General features: G+C 45.6%; 3 protein-coding genes across 7 annotated transcripts; 1 reads left to right on the top strand and 2 right to left on the bottom strand.

Annotated features, from left to right (window-relative positions):
- Nucleotides 1–3,386: 3,386 nt before the first annotated feature.
- LOC112459754 (integrator complex subunit 12-like) lies at nt 3,387–6,989 on the bottom strand. Of its 2 annotated transcripts, XM_025024042.1 has the most exons (6): nt 6,233–6,989; nt 5,838–6,153; nt 5,479–5,682; nt 5,029–5,400; nt 4,288–4,360; nt 3,387–4,210 (listed from the first exon to the last, which is right to left on the bottom strand). In XM_025024042.1, exons 3-6 carry the CDS (start codon nt 5,635–5,637, stop codon nt 4,005–4,007), a joined length of 810 nt encoding a protein of 269 aa, XP_024879810.1. In that variant the 5' UTR covers nt 5,638–5,682; nt 5,838–6,153; nt 6,233–6,989; the 3' UTR covers nt 3,387–4,004. The 2 variants fall into 2 exon arrangements, with proteins under 2 accessions (XP_024879810.1, XP_024879811.1); XM_025024043.1 differs by having other exon boundaries at nt 5,838–6,989.
- Nucleotides 6,990–7,853: 864 nt separating this feature from the next.
- Nucleotides 7,854–13,957, top strand: LOC112459753 (protein BCL9 homolog). Its single transcript, XM_025024041.1, has 7 exons — nt 7,854–8,489; nt 8,624–8,862; nt 9,198–9,480; nt 9,574–9,935; nt 10,044–10,509; nt 10,617–10,824; nt 10,947–13,957. The coding sequence occupies exons 1-7, from the start codon at nt 8,204–8,206 to the stop codon at nt 12,805–12,807; spliced, it is 3,705 nt and encodes a 1,234-aa protein (XP_024879809.1). The 5' UTR covers nt 7,854–8,203; the 3' UTR covers nt 12,808–13,957.
- Nucleotides 13,906–17,320, bottom strand: LOC112459755 (zinc finger Ran-binding domain-containing protein 2). Of its 4 annotated transcripts, none has more exons than XR_003041361.1 (8): nt 16,815–17,320; nt 16,620–16,672; nt 16,319–16,400; nt 15,638–15,965; nt 15,432–15,523; nt 15,313–15,354; nt 15,024–15,173; nt 13,906–14,848 (listed from the first exon to the last, which is right to left on the bottom strand). XR_003041361.1 is itself a non-coding variant. In XM_025024045.1 (8 exons), exons 1-7 carry the CDS (start codon nt 16,883–16,885, stop codon nt 15,131–15,133), a joined length of 711 nt encoding a protein of 236 aa, XP_024879813.1. In that variant the 5' UTR covers nt 16,886–17,320; the 3' UTR covers nt 13,906–14,848; nt 15,111–15,130. The 4 variants fall into 4 exon arrangements, 3 of the variants coding, with proteins under 3 accessions (XP_024879813.1, XP_024879814.1, XP_024879812.1); XM_025024045.1 differs by having other exon boundaries at nt 15,111–15,173; XM_025024046.1 differs by having other exon boundaries at nt 13,906–15,173; nt 15,299–15,354.
- Nucleotides 17,321–17,735: the final 415 nt, after the last annotated feature.

Here is a 17,735-nt window from a genome sequence, read left to right as displayed (position 1 = left end):
CGTGGACCGTCGCGATCGATTTCGCTCGATGTCGCTAATTAATTAACATCCCGTTTACTTGTGGAGATCCCGACTTCGCGCGAGGCGAGCGAATTTGCTACGACCGCTTGACGCAGTCTTCCCCCGAACGAGATCAACGGAGATTTTCGTTTTCGAGACCGAATTTCCCCCCCCCCCTCTTCAGCCCCCCATTATCGCAAACGTATTTCGTGTAGATTTTTCTACGTACGTAGAGCTTGAGTGCGGTGCGCGCAGATTGGTAAGCGGACATTCGCAATGAAGTACTGTTTTTTTCCCTCCCCCTGTTAACGAATTTCAACCCGGTATCGAAAGTCCGCGCGAGCAGGATAACGAAAGTATACACTTGGTGTGTGGGATACATGATTAATTAAATTGACGATTGTACCCATACGGGCGAGACGGTGCGACCGGCTTGCACCTCGCTCGTCCTGCGTTGAAAGTATCGTACACCTTTCGGTTTCCACTTTATACTAACGATGTATAAAAGCCGTCATTACTTATTTAATAAACAAAAAAAGAAAAAGACACAAACTTATATTTAAGAATTATATATTATATATATGTATACGCGTATATGTATGTGCGAGAAAGAGAGCCTGAGTGCGAGACAGGAGAGAGTCCGAGCTAAGCTGGCGGTCGCGATTAGACCGCACCGCGGAGCACACTGCCGTTAACGTTGTTTCCGGTCAACTCGCGGAGGAGAGATACAACGACAGAGAATTGCCGTCGCTATATTACCGAGTCCTGTACATACACACGTGACAAACGTCCTTCGTAAAGTTCTAACGTACACACGCAGCCTTCTGATTTCGTTCTCGATTTTTTTTTATTGTCACTGCCATGTTTCGCATTTAAAGAGGCGAGAGGTCGAGCCGCATCGCCGAATCGTCCGCGTGCAGACGCAGAAATTTTTCCCCGTCGAAGGGACCCTCCCGCGTGTTATCGCGTATTATCGCGGGGGAAAAAAAAGCGGGAAAGAAACGGCAAATTGCGCTCGATCTCGTCTCTCGTATTCCAGTCGCGCGCGTTTAGCGTTAAAACATGCGGCGCGAATACGGGCGTTCCTCTTTGCCGCTTTGCGTCTCTTCGAATATATACATCGCGTTGTACAGATTGACGTACATGGAGACACGCTCGTGCGCACGTATTCGTATATGTACACACACGCGTAACACATAACACACATACACACAAGCACCCGCGTGCGCGTGTCGTCGCTATTATCGGGTTGCCAGTTGGCCTCACGACAGGCGCGGAACGTTTTTATTTCCGTGAAATTCAGTTGGAAGATACTCCCATGCGGCATGTAAAATATTATATGTCGGGCAACGTTCGAGCGCGATAGAATTCATATAGCGTCACCCTATACTTTGCGAACGTACATACGAGGACTCGCAGCTCTGCCGCGTCGAAAGATAAGGGAAAGAAAGGAAAGAAAATGCGCTTATCTATCCGTTTCTCTCGTTAAGATTTCGCTTCTTAATCTTTACACGTTTGTGTGTCACACAAGCGGGTGATAAAAATAAATGTAAGCTAGGGACGAAGGCGCGCGCGCGTGTGTGTATACCCGCTATCGGGGAAGAAGCGAACGGTAAAATATTGACGCTACCTCTATACGCGGCGTGTCGGCGTGTCCGCTGAATATTTCATTAAAAACGGCGGCCACGAAGGTGCAGAACCGTGAGCGTCTTAAAATAAATACCGGGGAAGCACGCGGCAGAGTTTCCCGGCGGGCCGCACGGTCGGAAGTCGACTCCATCCATCTGAAAAGCTTGTCAATTCTGCAATTCAACGTTTGTAATTAATAACGTAACGGAGGACTGAGAGGAGAGGCGATTCGCGGCGTCCGTGGGCCGAAATTAGTGTGTCATGCTTCGTAGTATATATATATATATATATATAGATAAATCCGAACACGTCGTGTGTCGAGTTAAGATTATTACTCTTTGTTAAGCTTCGACGAGAGGGAGAGAAAGAGAATGAAAGGATGATCCCAATAATTTTTTCCCGTTAAGGACATTTCTCTTGTATGTACATTCGCCTCCGGGAAATCCTCCCGGTTGAAGCAGCGCGCGTTATTTCGATTAGATTCTATTTTAATCTTAATTGCTGATAATTGAGTGATAATTGACCAATATTGGACAACTGTTATCCTTGTTCTGAATCAGCGTCCTAGGTCCTAGAAAGATACGTCTTTAGTAGCGGATTGTTTGAGATTGCAAAAAAAAAGGACGTATGTTGTCACGTTACGCTGACCAGCCTTGATTTCCACTAAAAGTATCCCGGAGAAGTGTCTGTCCTCTGTTCATCAAGCCGAGCGCGTGTATAATTGCGTACGTATCCACGTGAGAGTATATGTGTATGTATGTAATTTCAACCCCTCGCAAATAGCCGCCTTTCTCTCTCTCTTTCCCCTCCATTGTACATAGTACTTGAGCCCACTCCTCCCCCCCGCCCCATCTCATCTCGCGCACGAGTAGACTTTAAGTGACACTCGAGAGAACGAAATGATTCTTGCCAAATTCTCGATGGGACATAGGGACAAATGACTACGTGCATTTAAAACGATAAATCGCAAGAAATATATTGGTATTATAAACGACTCGCATCTCGTTATCTCTTCGTTATTCTTTGCCCACCCGCAGTCTCAGCTGTACAGACCTGCTATCAGCCTTACGGGATCGGGAGACGGTGGATCGTGTCCTGTAATTTGGATCGTTATAATTAGTCGCCATTCGTCCGAATCGTGCTCACAAAGACAAAGACACGTGGAGATGGCGATCGATTTTCTGGTCCTTAGTAGACCTCCGAGGTTCAAAATTCTCTTCCGGGGGAGTCTTTGTAAAGATTTTTATTGTACGTGGACGAGCGCGATACAGCGCCGCGCGCCCGTGCAAAATTATCACAGCTCGTTGTGATGCGCTAAGATCTAAATATCGTTGCTATAAATATACGGATACGTAAAACGTGAACTTTTCGGAAATATCCTATTCAAAAGTCGTCAAGTGTCGTTACGCAAGTCGTTATGTTAATTCGGAGTTCTTTATGTCGCAACTAAATCACCTCCGCATTCGCGGAGATACACGAGTTTATATGTATATCTTGTATACATTAGAACGTACTTGGCGCGTGTGTTATAGTTTTCCACTGTGCATTTTTGACACTAACATCAATTCCGGTGTCGATCTTGTATCGTTACGCCAGTAATAAATTAGCGTACTCGATACGAGTTGATTTCGGTGACGAAAATTGTGTATATGCTATATATATATAATAGTACAATTAATGCGTAATCTTGAGATATGTAAAGTTTATATAATTTTATCGCTTTCCTTTTATAAATATCTCAATAAAAAGGTATTAAAAAATGATCTATTGTATATTTACATTAAAACTATCAACGCAGACTTGTATTACGAACGATGTTACGTGTGTAATAATTATTAGCGATAGTAATATTATGTCATTATTTTCTACATACTTAATATTTTTGTAATAATAATGCGAAAGCTTAAAAATAACAAATTTACACATGGCACGTTTGTACAATTATTAATAAATTGTATAATATGGAATTGTATTTATATAGGCAGTAAGAAATTCAGACACTACACAAAGGCCCACGTGTATTAATATCGATTGAGTGTAATTCGAGATTAAAACTTCAATATAAATACACATTAATAACATCATCTATCTAGAATTTTTGTCTTTGTCATAAAAGGACGCGCGATTCTTACTCTCTCTCTCTCTCTCTCTTACTCTCTTTCTTTCTTACTCTCTCTGGTCGTACGAAAATATATTCATAAAAAAGTAACAACAAAAATTGTCGCCCTTTCTCCTAGATTAACAAAATTAATTACAAAATAATTAGGTTGTCAATAAAAAAAAAACTGTTCCATATTATTTCTATAAAATACACTATTTGCATATACTTATCGTACCGTTTTGTTTGCTATTCTTTCTTTCACAAATTAAGCAGTTTATTCTACCCCTGACTTGATTTTATATAATAACGATTTATCCTGAGATTTGGCTGAGGATAATGCAGGAGAACTGGATGAAGAGCTCTTTGAACCCGTGGCAGTACCCGTGTTTCGTTTGTCCTGCTTAGCTTTCTTCATCATGTCTTTCAGTCTCTTATCCGCGCTGATAATATGGATATTTGGTGTTATCTTAGCTCCACTGCCTATAAAAATTAACAGTTTAGTGATTAATTTTACACATGTGTCAATTACAAACATGCTTTTGTACTTATATACTTACTTGAACTAGACTTTTTCTGCTCCTTAGATTTGTTTTCTATCACAGTCTTTGGCGAACTCCTTTCTTTCGAGACCTAAATTATATAATAATCATATAAAAGGATTTTCTTACTGCATTCATATCGAACGACATTAAAAGCAGAAAATCACGTAAATCTTTTTTTATATATAACATATTGAAATGAATTACTTCTTCCGTATGTTACAATAATATATTTGATTAATAAAATCTATATCGAAAACTTTTTTTCATTACATCACATTAGCAAATGCATGCATATTTTAGTCTGCATACGTCTGATGTTTCCAAAAACGGATCTTACGATAGTTAATCAAGATTTACAGTTATTTATTACGTTGCGAACTGAAGAGAGAATCTTTGGTATATATTTCACCAATCTATATTAAATGTATATGGCAACATCAGGCAACATGTTGAAAATAAATTATTTTGACGTATAGCACAAGGAAAAGATTCACATGATTTCTCGCGTCTATCGTGATACGTTAATACACGTGCAATGAGAAAATAGAGGATTCTTACAATAAAATATTCTCATCAACATTAGGCAAGTAAGAGATATACGGTATGTTATCTTATTTGAAATTTAACACGAGTTCCTTATTGGTGCGTAATGATAAAGATAGATTTTTTATAAGTAAATGAAATGTGGCACCGAGAAATATAAAATGTGCCTAAGGACGTGTCGCGTAGCGTGTAAACGTGGGTGAATACACACACCTGAGACTTTGTACAGTTAGAGCAGTACCACACTTGTTTTGGCACGTTATCTATCTGGGAGTCCAAGATATGGGGAACATGGCATTCCTGATGGTACAAAGAATGACACTCCTGACATTCCACAAGCCTATTCCTCGCCCCGACGTCCATGCCCTTGCAAATAACGCACGTAAGATCATCCTCCAGAATTTCCAGGGCCAACGTATCGTCCGACTGCAGGATGTCCGGTGGAGTGTTGTCACGCGCTGGCAAATTAACTGGCGAACTGTTCTTGCTCGACTTACTCGAATGCTTCGACGAGCTGGAACTCTTGCTCTTCTTGCTGCTGCTGCTGCTGCTGTGATCGCTCAACACTGGTTCTTCCATCATGTACTGAGAAACAAATAGAAAACCTTAGAGACCTGCTCTTGCTTCGTGGCCCATGTCGACGGAATAAGCTATATCGCGTACCTTTTTATGCAGCACATTGGAGAGCATCTTGGACGGCCCATACTTTTGCTTAATCGCCTCGTCTAACAGAGCTCGCAGCTGCTCCGCAGAGTCCTTGTTGGTAGAGTAAAGGAGTCGCAACCCCTGGGTGAATTGAGGATCCAGCTCCAGCTGAGTCATCTCTTCGGAAACTCGGTTCTTTCTCAGCGCAATATTAATCTGTCGCTGCAGCATAACAAATTTTTAATAATCCTGACGAACACATACCAAACTTCCAGCGTCGAAGCACAACAGTCAAACTGTCAGAGGTTATGCTTCAACAATGATAAAAACTGCGTACGTCTTAAATTCAAATATTTTATTATTATATTATTACGTACCACGTACGTGGGCTGCGTGAAACCCGCCTTTTTTTTCTCTCGCGTAAAAAACACCGTTCGAAGAAGAGTAAAGATCTACGCCACTCTACGCTCTCTTGTTTTCACCTTGCGTGCTCCTCGACTTGGACGAAACTGCGAGACACGTTTGTCGTTTAATTCACACGCGTGAATTTCGAATTTCTATGCAAAGGATCTCTATAATTATGCCGGAAGTAATATCGACATTTTATCGTCGTCCACGCCAATCGCGTGCCGTGCAGTTTTGTTCCATTCTAGGTTATCGCGTGAACCTCTCGAACGCCAAACTCCCGTGAAGCTAAAAACGATTCAAACTCGTTACAAAAGTACTTTTATAGAATCGATGATCTAATTAAAAAAAAAAGGCATTTGTTTACCAGTCTAAGATTGACTATAATTTATAAATAACACATAAGAGCTTCTTTCGTCACAGTATAATAGAGCTAACTCGCGATCGAACTTCCACGTGTTTTTAAAACATGGAAAAACTTGGAAAAACGATTGGATTACCGCTCGTTATCGAATTTTTTTTAACTTATATGTTTTTATATTTTTTGAAGCGCAGAGATAGAAAATTTAAAAAAGATTCGATCGCATTAAGGTCGAAAGTCAGAAATTTATTTGCATTCACGTAGAAATGGAGAAGAAACGAATATGAAAGAAGAACGAGGAAACATTCGGTGAGTGCGAGCTTGACGTGGACCAACGTGGATCGATAAAATTAATTTTATTTGGCGAGAGAGTTCTCGTTTTCTCGCACTTTCCTCACGATCGAGAATTTGAAAGTGCCGCCGGAACTGCGGGAACTAAGCGCACGACCGGCACGACACCTACGGGTCCCGTCTCTCGTCACTCGTCAGTCTCGTCTCGCTCGCCAGGGCCAGGAACTCGGGGAATGCAGGGCTGCAGGGTGCATCGCCACGCCACGCGAGCCCAACCTGCCCAACTCCCAACTCGCTCTCGCCCCCAGCCCCCAGCCCCCCTTTTCGCATTCCAGACTCGATCTCGCCGCTCACGAAGCCCCGATTCGCGGACGCGAAACGCGAATTCGAGTGCGAAATAAAATCTGGGGGCAAAAGCATCCACTTTTTCTCCTCGTTATCGCGCCGTGCAGCGTCGACGAACGCGAAGGCGGTCGCGGGTCGGGCAGCGTCCGAGCGTCGTCTTCGCTGTCGCCGCTGCCGCTGCCGCCGCCGCCGCCGCCGCCACGATCGAAAGAGGCGACGAGAAGGCGAAAATATAACCAAAGAAAGACCAAAATAGTAACCCTCGCGGGCGACGGTGCGGCGGCGAGGCGAGAGGCGAGCGCGCGTGCGCGCGGCAAAGACACGATACTCGCGTCCCGCTTTCGCCCGTACGGACCGCGCAACGTTCCATCTCCGTCGGGCGCACGGGTGGCGCGCATCAGGCGACTCTGTCGAATTTTCGACGGGCAGTTGGCAGCCGTGCGTAAAAGAAATAAATAATCAAAGCGACCATGAAGTGACAAATAAAGTCGGGGATTGAGAGAACAATGCTCGCGCGTACGACGGCAAGGAGGACACCCCGAGTCGCGCAAGTAACGTGCGTCCGCACCGCCGTTTGATACCCGGACCCGTCGCGTCCCCGTGAGTGGCCCCGCGGCGCGTGAATGCGCCGCGCACCGCGCACCACCGCTGCTCCGCCACCGCCGTAGCCGTAGCCGCAGCCGCAGCCGCAGCAGCCGCGCGCGACACACAGCAGCAGCAGCAGCAGCAGCCGAAAAGGTGCGTTATGCTCTCGCCGTGGAGGTGAGGCTGACACTTGGGATAAACTTTCTCCCACGCGGACTAGTGCTACGGGACTATCGTCGCGTTCCGGCGCAGCTTCCAGCCGGTTCGCCCTAGCGTACGTCGGTCGTATTCCGGCCGCGACACGACTGGATCGGTGATCGGTGCGCGGTCTCGGTTATCCAGGTGGCGAGGCTCCTCCGCAGCATCCCCGGGGCCACGGTGCGCGGCGTACGTCTCGCGCGATAGACTCAACTCTCGTCGTCCGTACCGATCCATCGTGTTATTCCACGGCAAGTGGCCACATGGCGATGCTCGGAGCTGCGAACAGTTTCGTGGGTGCCGTCTGGTGAGCGCGCGTCATCTACGTTCGACCGGACGACGTGCGTCTTGCCGTTAACCTATCCCCCTATCAGTCTCTCCCTCTTCTCCACTCGTCCAGCCCTGTCTCTTTCGCGTACGCGTGCCGTGCGCGACACCAGGGCATTGGGGAAACGCGAACCTAGTGCTGGTGGCCATGCGTCTATTCCCGCTGTTCAACCGCAGCATCAGCAAGGTTTGACCCGCTCGGTCGTTTGCGAACGTTGGAACGCTCCAGCCATGAAAACTGAAAAGAAGCCCAACGAGCCCAGCTGTTGTCCACCTACCACGGTTGTCAAGGATGAACCTGACGCCGACCCTGTTAAAATTAAGGAAGAAGGCACGGGTGGAAACGACGATGCGACTGGAGAGGACACCTCCGAGTGCCCGAGAGATCCTTGCTTGGATCCGTCTAACGGCGAAGGTACCATGTCTGGGGAGAATCAGAATGCTAATGGGACGCAGCCCATCCTGAATTCGGTCAAGCAGGAAGGAGACCCTAACACGCCCGCCGACGAACTACCTGGTAAGCGTAACTTGATTTATATCTGCAGATCTTTATCGTATTGTATTTATTTGTACGTCACGTGTGTATTTGCTTTTCTTTTCTTCGCTCGCATACGTTATATTAGCGTAATCAACGTGTCCTTTTTGCTGTAGATTATAGTGGAAATGTTATTACAGCGGACAGCATTCAACCACTTGTCAGTAATGTTGTGGGAAAACAGATGGGAACTGGTACGAGCAGCGGGGAGGCTCAATACATGCAACAGCAGAGTCAGATTTTTGTATTTTCTACGACGTTGGCAAATAAAGCCGCAGAGACGGTGTTGAGAGGCGAATATTCTACGATCATCGCTTATCATTGTGCACAACCAGGCACTAAAAAATATTTGGAGGTATTGTGTGCAGCATTGACGTATTTTAATAGTACTGTACCAGATTCTCTGTTACACACATGAGCAGCTTGTTACAAAAATTGAATTTTTGGTTATAGAAAAATTTAGCATAATTTTTTATCAGTGTAATATGAAAATATGAAAATGCAATATATTATTTCATATCCTTATTTTTTTATTTATTTCATAAGTTGTCTCGGTTTGATATCATTTTCAATGTAAATATCGTATAAAATGTTACTTTTGGTACGTTGTCTTTTCATACACACACCACACATATTACTTATTATTTATTTGATTGCCATTAATATATATTTACCGTTTTATTCTTTTAGAAACATCCAAATAAAGTAAATCAATTTCGACAAAATCCTGCTCAATGGTTAAATAATCTTGCTATGATGAAACAGAAAGGCCATCAGGGAAATGCGAATAATACTTTCCCGACTGAACAACCCCCGGATTTACCAGCGCTAGATCCGAATGCTCCACAATTTTGGAACGAACAACCTAACTTGCGAAACATAAACGGTGGAAACTCCCTCGGTAATTCTGAACCATCATTGGATGATGGAAACATAGACGTGCCTTGCCTTGTGCCGAATTCACCTAATTCAGGTACATCAGATACGTTTTATTAAATCTTTTATCTAAATAACGTGTTAACTTTTTTTGTGACAAGATTTAATGTATTCTATATTTTTAACGCAGCCAACCCTCAACCCGCTAATAACGCTACCATGGGCCACAGTCCAAATTTGTTAGGTGGCACAACGAGCCCAGGCCCAGGAGGTTTACAACCGTCTCTCCAAGGTGTCAAAGTTCCAGACGAAAACTTGACGCCGAAACAAAGGCAGCACAGAGAAGTCCAACTGGCGACCTTACGAAAAATGCAAATGATATTATTTCACGGTCACAAGGAGGAACAAACTGGCAATGCTTTAACAGATACGACGCAAGGAACGACGGTGTCGTGTCCTCCGACGAATGTTCCTCCTGGTGTCCCAAATCAATGCTCTTCGTCTATGGATTGGCATAAATTGCAGCATCACTTTCTTGAAGCAAAAAATAAGGTATGTTTCTTTTGTGTGATAAACTTACGTGGATGTCGTGGATAAAATATTTGTCGCGAAAAAAATATATATGTATATGTAAATATATACACGCATTTCATGTTCTAGACAACTGTCGGTAATCCTGGTGCAGTACCATTGCGCGGTGCCAATATGATCGGAGTACCGCGAAGTCAAGGTCCGCCACCACCGTATCATCAAACGACTCGGTCCGCCAGCGTGCCAATCGCGATTCAAAGTCCGAATCCATCGTCGCCCAATAATCCAACCAGCAATCTATCGCTACCGTCACCCCGCGCAAGTTCCGCTCTGAATTCACCGGCAGACTGCAACAGGCAGTTCCAGCTTGGTAATCAGAGGACCAGCCATCTGCCGGGGCAAAGCCCGACAAGTCAGGACTCTCCGAACCCGACCGTTTCCACGGCAGCCACAGCAGCCGTCTCGACGACGCGATTGAACCACAGCAATCCAGGAACACCAGTCTCTCATTCCCATATTGCTGCACTTAGTCCTAGTGGTGCTACTGCTCAAAAGGATGCTTCCCTCGATTTTCCTACCAATCAACAACCAAACGGTAAGTTTGCCTGAAAAGAATTTTTCATTGGTTTGATCTCAAAGTATGACTTATGATTTTTTTTTTTGTAAATTATAAATTGCATTTGTGTGCCCCTTTTGCATTAGTGGACGGTATGTTTTGCCGAACGCTACAATCCTTAGCTCAACAGAAGCAGCAACATGCTGGGAACGTTAATGCATCGGCCGTGAAGGAAGCAAATCTGATGCCAGTACCGAGCCCTCATCAACTTCAATACCTTAGCACGTTCGAGGGGCAGGAACTGACCATTCAGAAACAACCCAATACAAGTCTGAAGGATGGCACGTCATCTACGTAAGTATCTTCATTCTCTCATTTTAATTTTCGAGTTATACATAACTCGAGCGAAAAAAATCTCGGGTAATACGTATATAAAGCTTGCATAACTATAACGTTTTCCTTTACATTGACAACAGGAACACCGGTACGTCTTCGGAGATGCCCAACAGAATCTTGCCAGGAAGTTTAGATAGCAACAATCAATTCCCTACTAGATCAGAGGGCGCGAGTCCTGTACAGATGGACAGCATGAACCGAGGCTTCACGGGTTCTCTGCATAGTCCTCACACGCCACACACACCACACACGCCGGGCAGCGCCGCGCCGCATACTCCAGCGGATTCCGCGAAACCAGGCAACAAGTCCAGCGCGAGCGCGCAAAGTAGTCCGACGCCGCACAACACCAGCCTACCCGACAGTATGGGTCCACCGCGAACGGTGCCGGCATCGCCTACCATGAAACCCGACACGTCACCACCGTCCGTAAAAGATCAGCAGCAGCAGCAACAGCAACAGCAAACGCAGTCGCAGCAGCAACCACAGCAACAACAGCAGCAGCAGCAGCCTCCGCAACAGCAGCCTACGGTGGTAAATCCGAATACGTCTGGCAATACGACGGTAGTGCCATCGTTGAGCGGTGGTCCCCCCGGTGGTTCCTTCCCCTGCGGCAGGCCGTCCATAAACGTTAGTCAACCATCTGATAACGTGCCTCTCAATCCCAACAACATTGGCGGTCGACTTGGTGGCTTGAACACCATGGGTGCAACGTTCGATCCGATAACATCCCTGGCGCAAATGAGCCAACAGCTTACGAACACGGCGGCGAGCACGTCGCTGGGCAACGAGCCTATGCATTCCGGCAATGCTGGCGGCATGATGCCGTTTGGTAATCCACATGCCGGCATGCACATGATGCAGATGGGCGGCGAGATGAACGGGAGCTGTCACATGGGTGCAACCAGTGGTGAACCCGGCAACGAGGTTGGCGGAATGTGCATGGGTCTTGCGGGTCCTCCAACGAGCTACAGCCCTACCACTTCGCATACGGGCAGCCCCGGCGGAGTTCCCAGCAAGATGGGACATCCCGCCATGATGGGTGGTCACGGAATAATGGGCGGCCATTCGGGCGTCGGTGCAGCCGGTGCTGGTTATCCGGGCGGTGACCCTGGACACGCGCCTCCACCAAGATTGATAACCGGCCATGGGGTTGTAGGGCCCAGTCCCTACAACGGCGCGAATGTTCAAGTAAAGCCGAATGCACCCAATACCATACAATACTTGCCGGCCAGGCCAAACGTCGGTCACGCGCCTCGGGGCCCACCCAGTCTGGATTTCCTTCAGCGATTCACTAATCCGCTGTCCAATCTGGAGTCGAAAATGGGAGGGACACCCTCCGTGAACCTTCAGTACTTCCCGAACGGTTGTGTGCCGAATAGCATGGGAGGTCCGCATAGCGGTATGCCGTCCAATATGAATGCCGCCGGGATCCCCGGTATGGGTGCCTCACCTAGAATGGATGGCCAGTCCATGAACTCTCCCGGCGCCATGCACCCGTCCATGAGACCGGTCGGCAACATGCGACCGCAACCGAACTTGATGCGGATGCAGCATATGGTAGGTGGCGGCGTCTTCCCAGGCGGCTCCATGGATTCCGACAAAGTCTTCCCGCCCGACATGGTGCCGCAAAATCTGCCGAACCAGCCGAATCCAGGCATGTACGGCGTATCCGGCAACAAGGCCAGTCCGATGGGACTGGGACCGCCGCCCGACGCTACTCAGCCTCTACCACCGAGCATGGGCGGTGCGACCAGCACGTTCAAAACCGGCCCGTTCGTCGGCAGCGGACCCAGCATGTCCGACCCGAATTATGCTCAACAGTTTCACAACTTCCAGCAGCAACTTTACGCCACTGGTACCAGAGGCAGCGGGCCGCCGCATCCTAATCTGCATCCACCGCCGAACTCGCACTCGCATCAGCAATTTTTCATGCCGAAGTAAACGCTGCCCGGTATTGATTCATATCGTGACGACGACGATGACGATGACGATGACGAGAACGAGAATGACGACGGGAACAAGGACGATTTTTACGGTGGCCTTTCATCCCTCTTTTTCTCTCTTTCTCAATATCTCTTTTGCTCTCTTTCTAACTATCCATCTATCTTTATCTCTAATCTTTCGTCTATCAGGGATGTTTCTATTAATCACGCGAGATAGTTCTGGAAGTGTAAACTGTGCTAACGATGATGTAAAGGACAGGAATAATGATGGGTATTGACGAGCATCGCTGAGTTACCTTCAAGGATAATCCTGACGACTGACGCGCGAAAATTCTAGTTAACGTTTGATTTGTGTATGACATTTATGTATGTATTACATAAATTTTTTTTATTTCGTTTTCTGTTTTTAATTTCTGGGCCATGACACCGAATGTCGTGTTTCCAAATCTGTTATCCTGTTTTGGAAGTGTCGTTTCAAATCGAAATCTTCCGGAACTATTTGTAAATCCTAAATGTTAACGGAGACGTATGAATATTGTCCTACGCGTTCGTGTAAATACTGATGTACAATCTGGTTTCTCCTTTTTTTTTCTTTTTTGTTTTGTAGGAGTCGTTACTTCAGCGATCGAGAAGCACATTGTTAGATTAAGAAATACGTTACTACACTCGAGTGTAAAAAAAATTAAGAGAGGAAGAAAACAGGTGAGATCTCTCCTCTCTTTTTGTGCTTTGTTCATAATGGTTGCTCGGGATAAAGTAATCGTATGCAGATGTGCATGGTATGATGAGCAAGAGGATTTTGGTACGTCGGTACCGTAATTCATCCTTCCTTTATCACTAAAATACTTAAACACAGTCAAACAAGCTCAAATTTATTATTGTACATATATACCATATACATATTATACATATTATATATATATATATTATATATATACCTGTTGCAACATAATCCTTCAATATCGCCCGTCCCCAACGTTCCTTCATCAATCCTCCCTATGACCAACTCTGTGCATAATCATGACTTCCCTCCCCCTTCCCTTACCTTGTAGTTTACAATATAAGGAAAGAATTAATTGAACTAAGAACAATTATGTTGTTGATGAATGATTTTTATTATAAATGAAAAATAAAGATATTTACAAGAAGTCAGTACGATATTTGATCGGTAATCGTTTTGCGATTCAAGAACGGCCGTCGGAGTTGACGATAAGAGTCCGTATCTGCCAAGACGCGGGACGCGACTAACTTAAAAAAAAGCGCTACGTTTTCAAAGTGAGCAGGCTGATTCTCAACTTACTCAAATCTGTGATAGTCAAAGCAAGAGAACGTATCCTTTCCTTTTGGTCTCTTCCAAAAGATGCAAAATACATATCTGCTCTGTTTGGGGAATGATTCTTTAATACTATACTTGACGCGTGTCCACTTAATCCGAGCATTATGCATAGATGAACGATGTAAAAAGAGAGAGATGAGGGGACAAAAGAAGAAAAGTTAGATTCCTTCAGGCAACTTGAGCAATGTGAAGCAGTGACACGGCTACATCGACATAGTTACGTTTGTGATAAAGTAATAGGAATCTTAGAACACTGCGAGACGACGGGGCTTGCGCAGAGCGTTGACACCATCTATTACATAGGAGTAAGATCTTTTTCTACAACGTCATATTTAGCTTGTAAAACGAGCTGTGTATACGTTCTTCTATAGATTCATGTTGGACGTATCAATCTCGTATCTCGCTAGCGAAACATGCTACTTGCGCCGAAGTAGTTTTTCATAAACTCTGCACGCGTTAGAACAACGATACACCCGCGCAAATAGAGGAGACCTACATTTCGCTTCCTTAGGATCAACGAAGTTATGAGCTCACGTATAAATGTAAAGCTTATCGTTAGTCGACTTCCCTTTGTAATAAGTCACACATTATCGGCCACTTTATATCCAAAGGTGCATACTAACGTACTAAAAGTTGTTGCGTTGTTGTGTATATTTCTTAGTTGCCGAGCACCGGTTGCGTTCTTTCGTCTCCTGGTTCACTCCTGTAAAAAGTTGATACGTTGAATGAGAAGAACACTTGCGCTTCTTAAAGGTTCGCTAAATCGCGTCGCTAATCTCTCTAACTCGATGTCTTTACGCGATATACCGAGTATATACCGAGATATACGCGCAATAAAAGCAAGCTATACTTTAATTCTTAAGGATCTGGGACTATACATTATTTATAGCAAAATTCATCACACTGTATGCTGTCTGCAACTCTGTTCATCATAATCAATTTTATACCCGAAACCCAAGTCAAACCTGTCCTTCTGTACAGCCTTTCATTGGTTGGATGTGCCTGAATCGCGCCGATCATCTCCGTTTCTGTAAATAAGTTTCATGCCTTATTAATAAACGTTTTTGATACAAACGTCGTTAATTTAATACAGGAAAGCCGTGCATTGTTACGTATGTTAATGCAGTTAACGGATATATTTGCCGTGCATTACCGCTGTTAATTTACCTTGACCGTTGCGCCTCTGAAGATGTAGTACTTCCGTTTGCACTGAAAGGTAAAACGTCACAATGTTGTCAAAATAATGTTTACAACGGATAATAACTTAGCTGTGTATGTATACGTACCTTTTTTTTGGGGCTGGTGCAAAGTCATCCCATTCGCTAAGATCGTATTTGGATAAATCACCATCTTCCTCCTCTTCCTCGTCCTCTTCCTCCTGTGATTTACGTTATTACCGATTAAGTATTCGCCAAGTATTTCACGTGATGCTATTGAAGAGCGTGACATCACACTTTTCACGTCACGTTGCTTTAAAGCATAAAGACTTTACGTTTTCTTCTTGCTCCTCCTCGTCTACTTCGTTCCTCTCTTCCTTATCTCTGGGTTTACTACGCGACGGGCTGCTGTATTTGGAATCCTTCGAGTCGTCGTCGGACGTCCTCTCTAGTTTCCGCTTTTTTTTACGCCGTCCAAACTCGTCATACTCGTCATCGTCGTCTCGCCTCTCCTTGTACTCGACGACTCCTCGGTCGTTGTACCCACCTCCGTATCCCGTGCGTTCCTCTATCTCACCGAATTTCGGGGCATTGCACATGTTACACTGTTGCCGGCGAGCCCAGTTTACGTTACCGCACTTGCTACATTGCCAGTCGTCCGCGCTGCAATACAAATTTTATGCTTTGCACATACAGTGATACGTTGAAAGAGATGAAAGTGCAAAATAGTATTATACACTGTTACTACATTGCCTGTTTTTATACATGTTTAATAACTAGACGTGTTGACATTTAGTCCACGAACTCGACACATAGCGTTAAAATCTAATAAATATGTTCTTTATATACATAAAAACGTTAGCTTACGTCTCACCCTATTATTTATGCACACACTTTATTGTATCCATTCACACTGTATAATATATTCATGCACGTTCCATACACATACAACAAGTACGTGATTTTCATACATTTATTACCACGAAGAAATAACTTGATACCAAACGTGGCATTACCTGAAAAGTCCTCTACTTTTTTCCGCGGCTGCTTTCCCAATTTCCTGACCTAATTTTTTCTTTTTCGGGCATTCGCCTCTATCTGCATCAGAAAATCATATCGATAAATAAAGTGTCCAAACGTCTCACATGGAGTAAACTCACTTGAAGTGCTACTCCATTTGCTAATTTTATTTATCTAATATGCAAGTAACACTCTACGTTCGATATAAAATAAACCATTGTTGCTAAACAAGATCGTCACAAAACAGTTTCATGCGTCAGTGTAACATTAATATTTCGACTGTGCACAGCTGCGTACCTTTCCCACAGCGATTGCAGGAGTTACGCCTGGCGAAGTTGATATTGGCACATCTGAAAAAGAGAGGGGAAAATCGACGGATCATTATTCACGCGTGATGCACCCGAATCCTGATTTAGGGAGATAAAAACGTAGTTACAGGGAGGGAGAGGGGGCGTGATCGAGGGTGCGACGCGTCGTAGCGAAACTACGTACTGCGAGTCAGGGCAGACCCAGTCGCCGTCGTTGACGCCACGCTGATTCTCGTCGTCGACCTTGCCGTCCATCTCGCCGTCGTCCTCCGGCGTTCGCGTCGTGCTCCTTGCGCTTAACCTTACAGCGGTCCGTCCGGGGTGGCAAGCGACGTCTTATTACTCCGTACTCCGTAGCAGTCGTAGCACTACCCTATCTCAGCGGTCGCCGTCGATAGTCAACTACCGCGACTACTGCATCCCGCGGTGCGAGATGCGACGTGTGACACGAACGGGTTCCCGGACTCCCCGGTCCCGGTCTACCGAGCGACGGTGCCCGTGCCTACGGCAAGTGGCATTAGCTGATATCACGTGCAAGACCGTCAGCGGATGAGCGCACGCGAGTAGCGAGTGCATGCAAATATCAGACGTGAGACGAGCGCGCCGTGATGTCTGGCGTCTGGCTGCGGCTGCGAGTCTGGCTCTGGGCCTGGGCTCTGGCGGCTCTGGCGCAGTTATGTCGCGCACGAGCCGCGGAGCGCGGAGCGGTGCCGACAGCCGACATCCTGTCGCGGAAGAATCCCCTACGTACTTCCCGGGCCCCGAGCTCGCAAATCCCCTATTGTTCCCTCCCGGGTTCGCAGTTCGCAAATTCCCTACAGCTCGTCCCGGATCCCTACACCCACAATATCCACATGAAAATATATATAAATATAATTGGTTTCAATGAGCAAGTGGCTAAAAATTGTAGTCCACGTGGCCTCGAGCGGGAATATATTATCATTACAGTTATGCAAATATTTCCCATGAAACCACCTCGCACGTAGCAAGATTATTTGTCTAGAATCTCTACGTCTCTAGGAACAAATCACGTGTTCCTGCTAGTTTCTCTTCTTGTTAAAGTGCGACCGCATCTACGTCGTGCACTTACAGGCCGGGGTGAGGG

The sequence above is a fragment of the Temnothorax curvispinosus genome, unplaced genomic scaffold (genome assembly GCF_003070985.1).
Source record: "Temnothorax curvispinosus isolate PA1 unplaced genomic scaffold, ASM307098v1 QBEX01010126.1, whole genome shotgun sequence".
Classification (NCBI taxonomy): Eukaryota; Metazoa; Arthropoda; class Insecta; order Hymenoptera; family Formicidae; genus Temnothorax; species Temnothorax curvispinosus.
This window is presented reverse-complemented; position numbering and strand designations above follow the sequence as displayed.

Bases quoted from the DNA above. Each gene is read 5' to 3' on its own strand.
- LOC112459754 (XM_025024043.1), bottom strand. From the start codon at position 5,637: ATGACTCAGCTGGAGCTGGATCCTCAATTCACCCAGGGGTTGCGACTC. The intron at 4,361-5,028 runs GTGTGTGTATTC...TATATAATTTAG, and splicing joins CTAACTGTACAAAGTCTCAG to GTCTCGAAAGAAAGGAGTTC. The intron at 4,211-4,287 runs GTAAGTATATAA...TAATTTTTATAG, and splicing joins GCAGAAAAAGTCTAGTTCAA to GCAGTGGAGCTAAGATAACA.
- LOC112459755 (XM_025024044.1), bottom strand. From the start codon at position 16,885: ATGGACGGCAAGGTCGACGACGAGAATCAGCGTGGCGTCAACGACGGC. The intron at 16,401-16,619 runs GTACGCAGCTGT...TTTCTGATGCAG, and splicing joins CTGCAATCGCTGTGGGAAAG to ATAGAGGCGAATGCCCGAAA. The intron at 15,174-15,312 runs GTAAATTAACAG...ACTTATTTACAG, and splicing joins TCAGAGGCGCAACGGTCAAG to AAACGGAGATGATCGGCGCG.
- LOC112459753 (XM_025024041.1), top strand. From the start codon at position 8,204: ATGAAAACTGAAAAGAAGCCCAACGAGCCCAGCTGTTGTCCACCTACC. The intron at 9,481-9,573 runs GTACATCAGATA...TTTTTAACGCAG, and splicing joins GCCGAATTCACCTAATTCAG to CCAACCCTCAACCCGCTAAT. The intron at 10,825-10,946 runs GTAAGTATCTTC...CATTGACAACAG, and splicing joins AAGGATGGCACGTCATCTAC to GAACACCGGTACGTCTTCGG.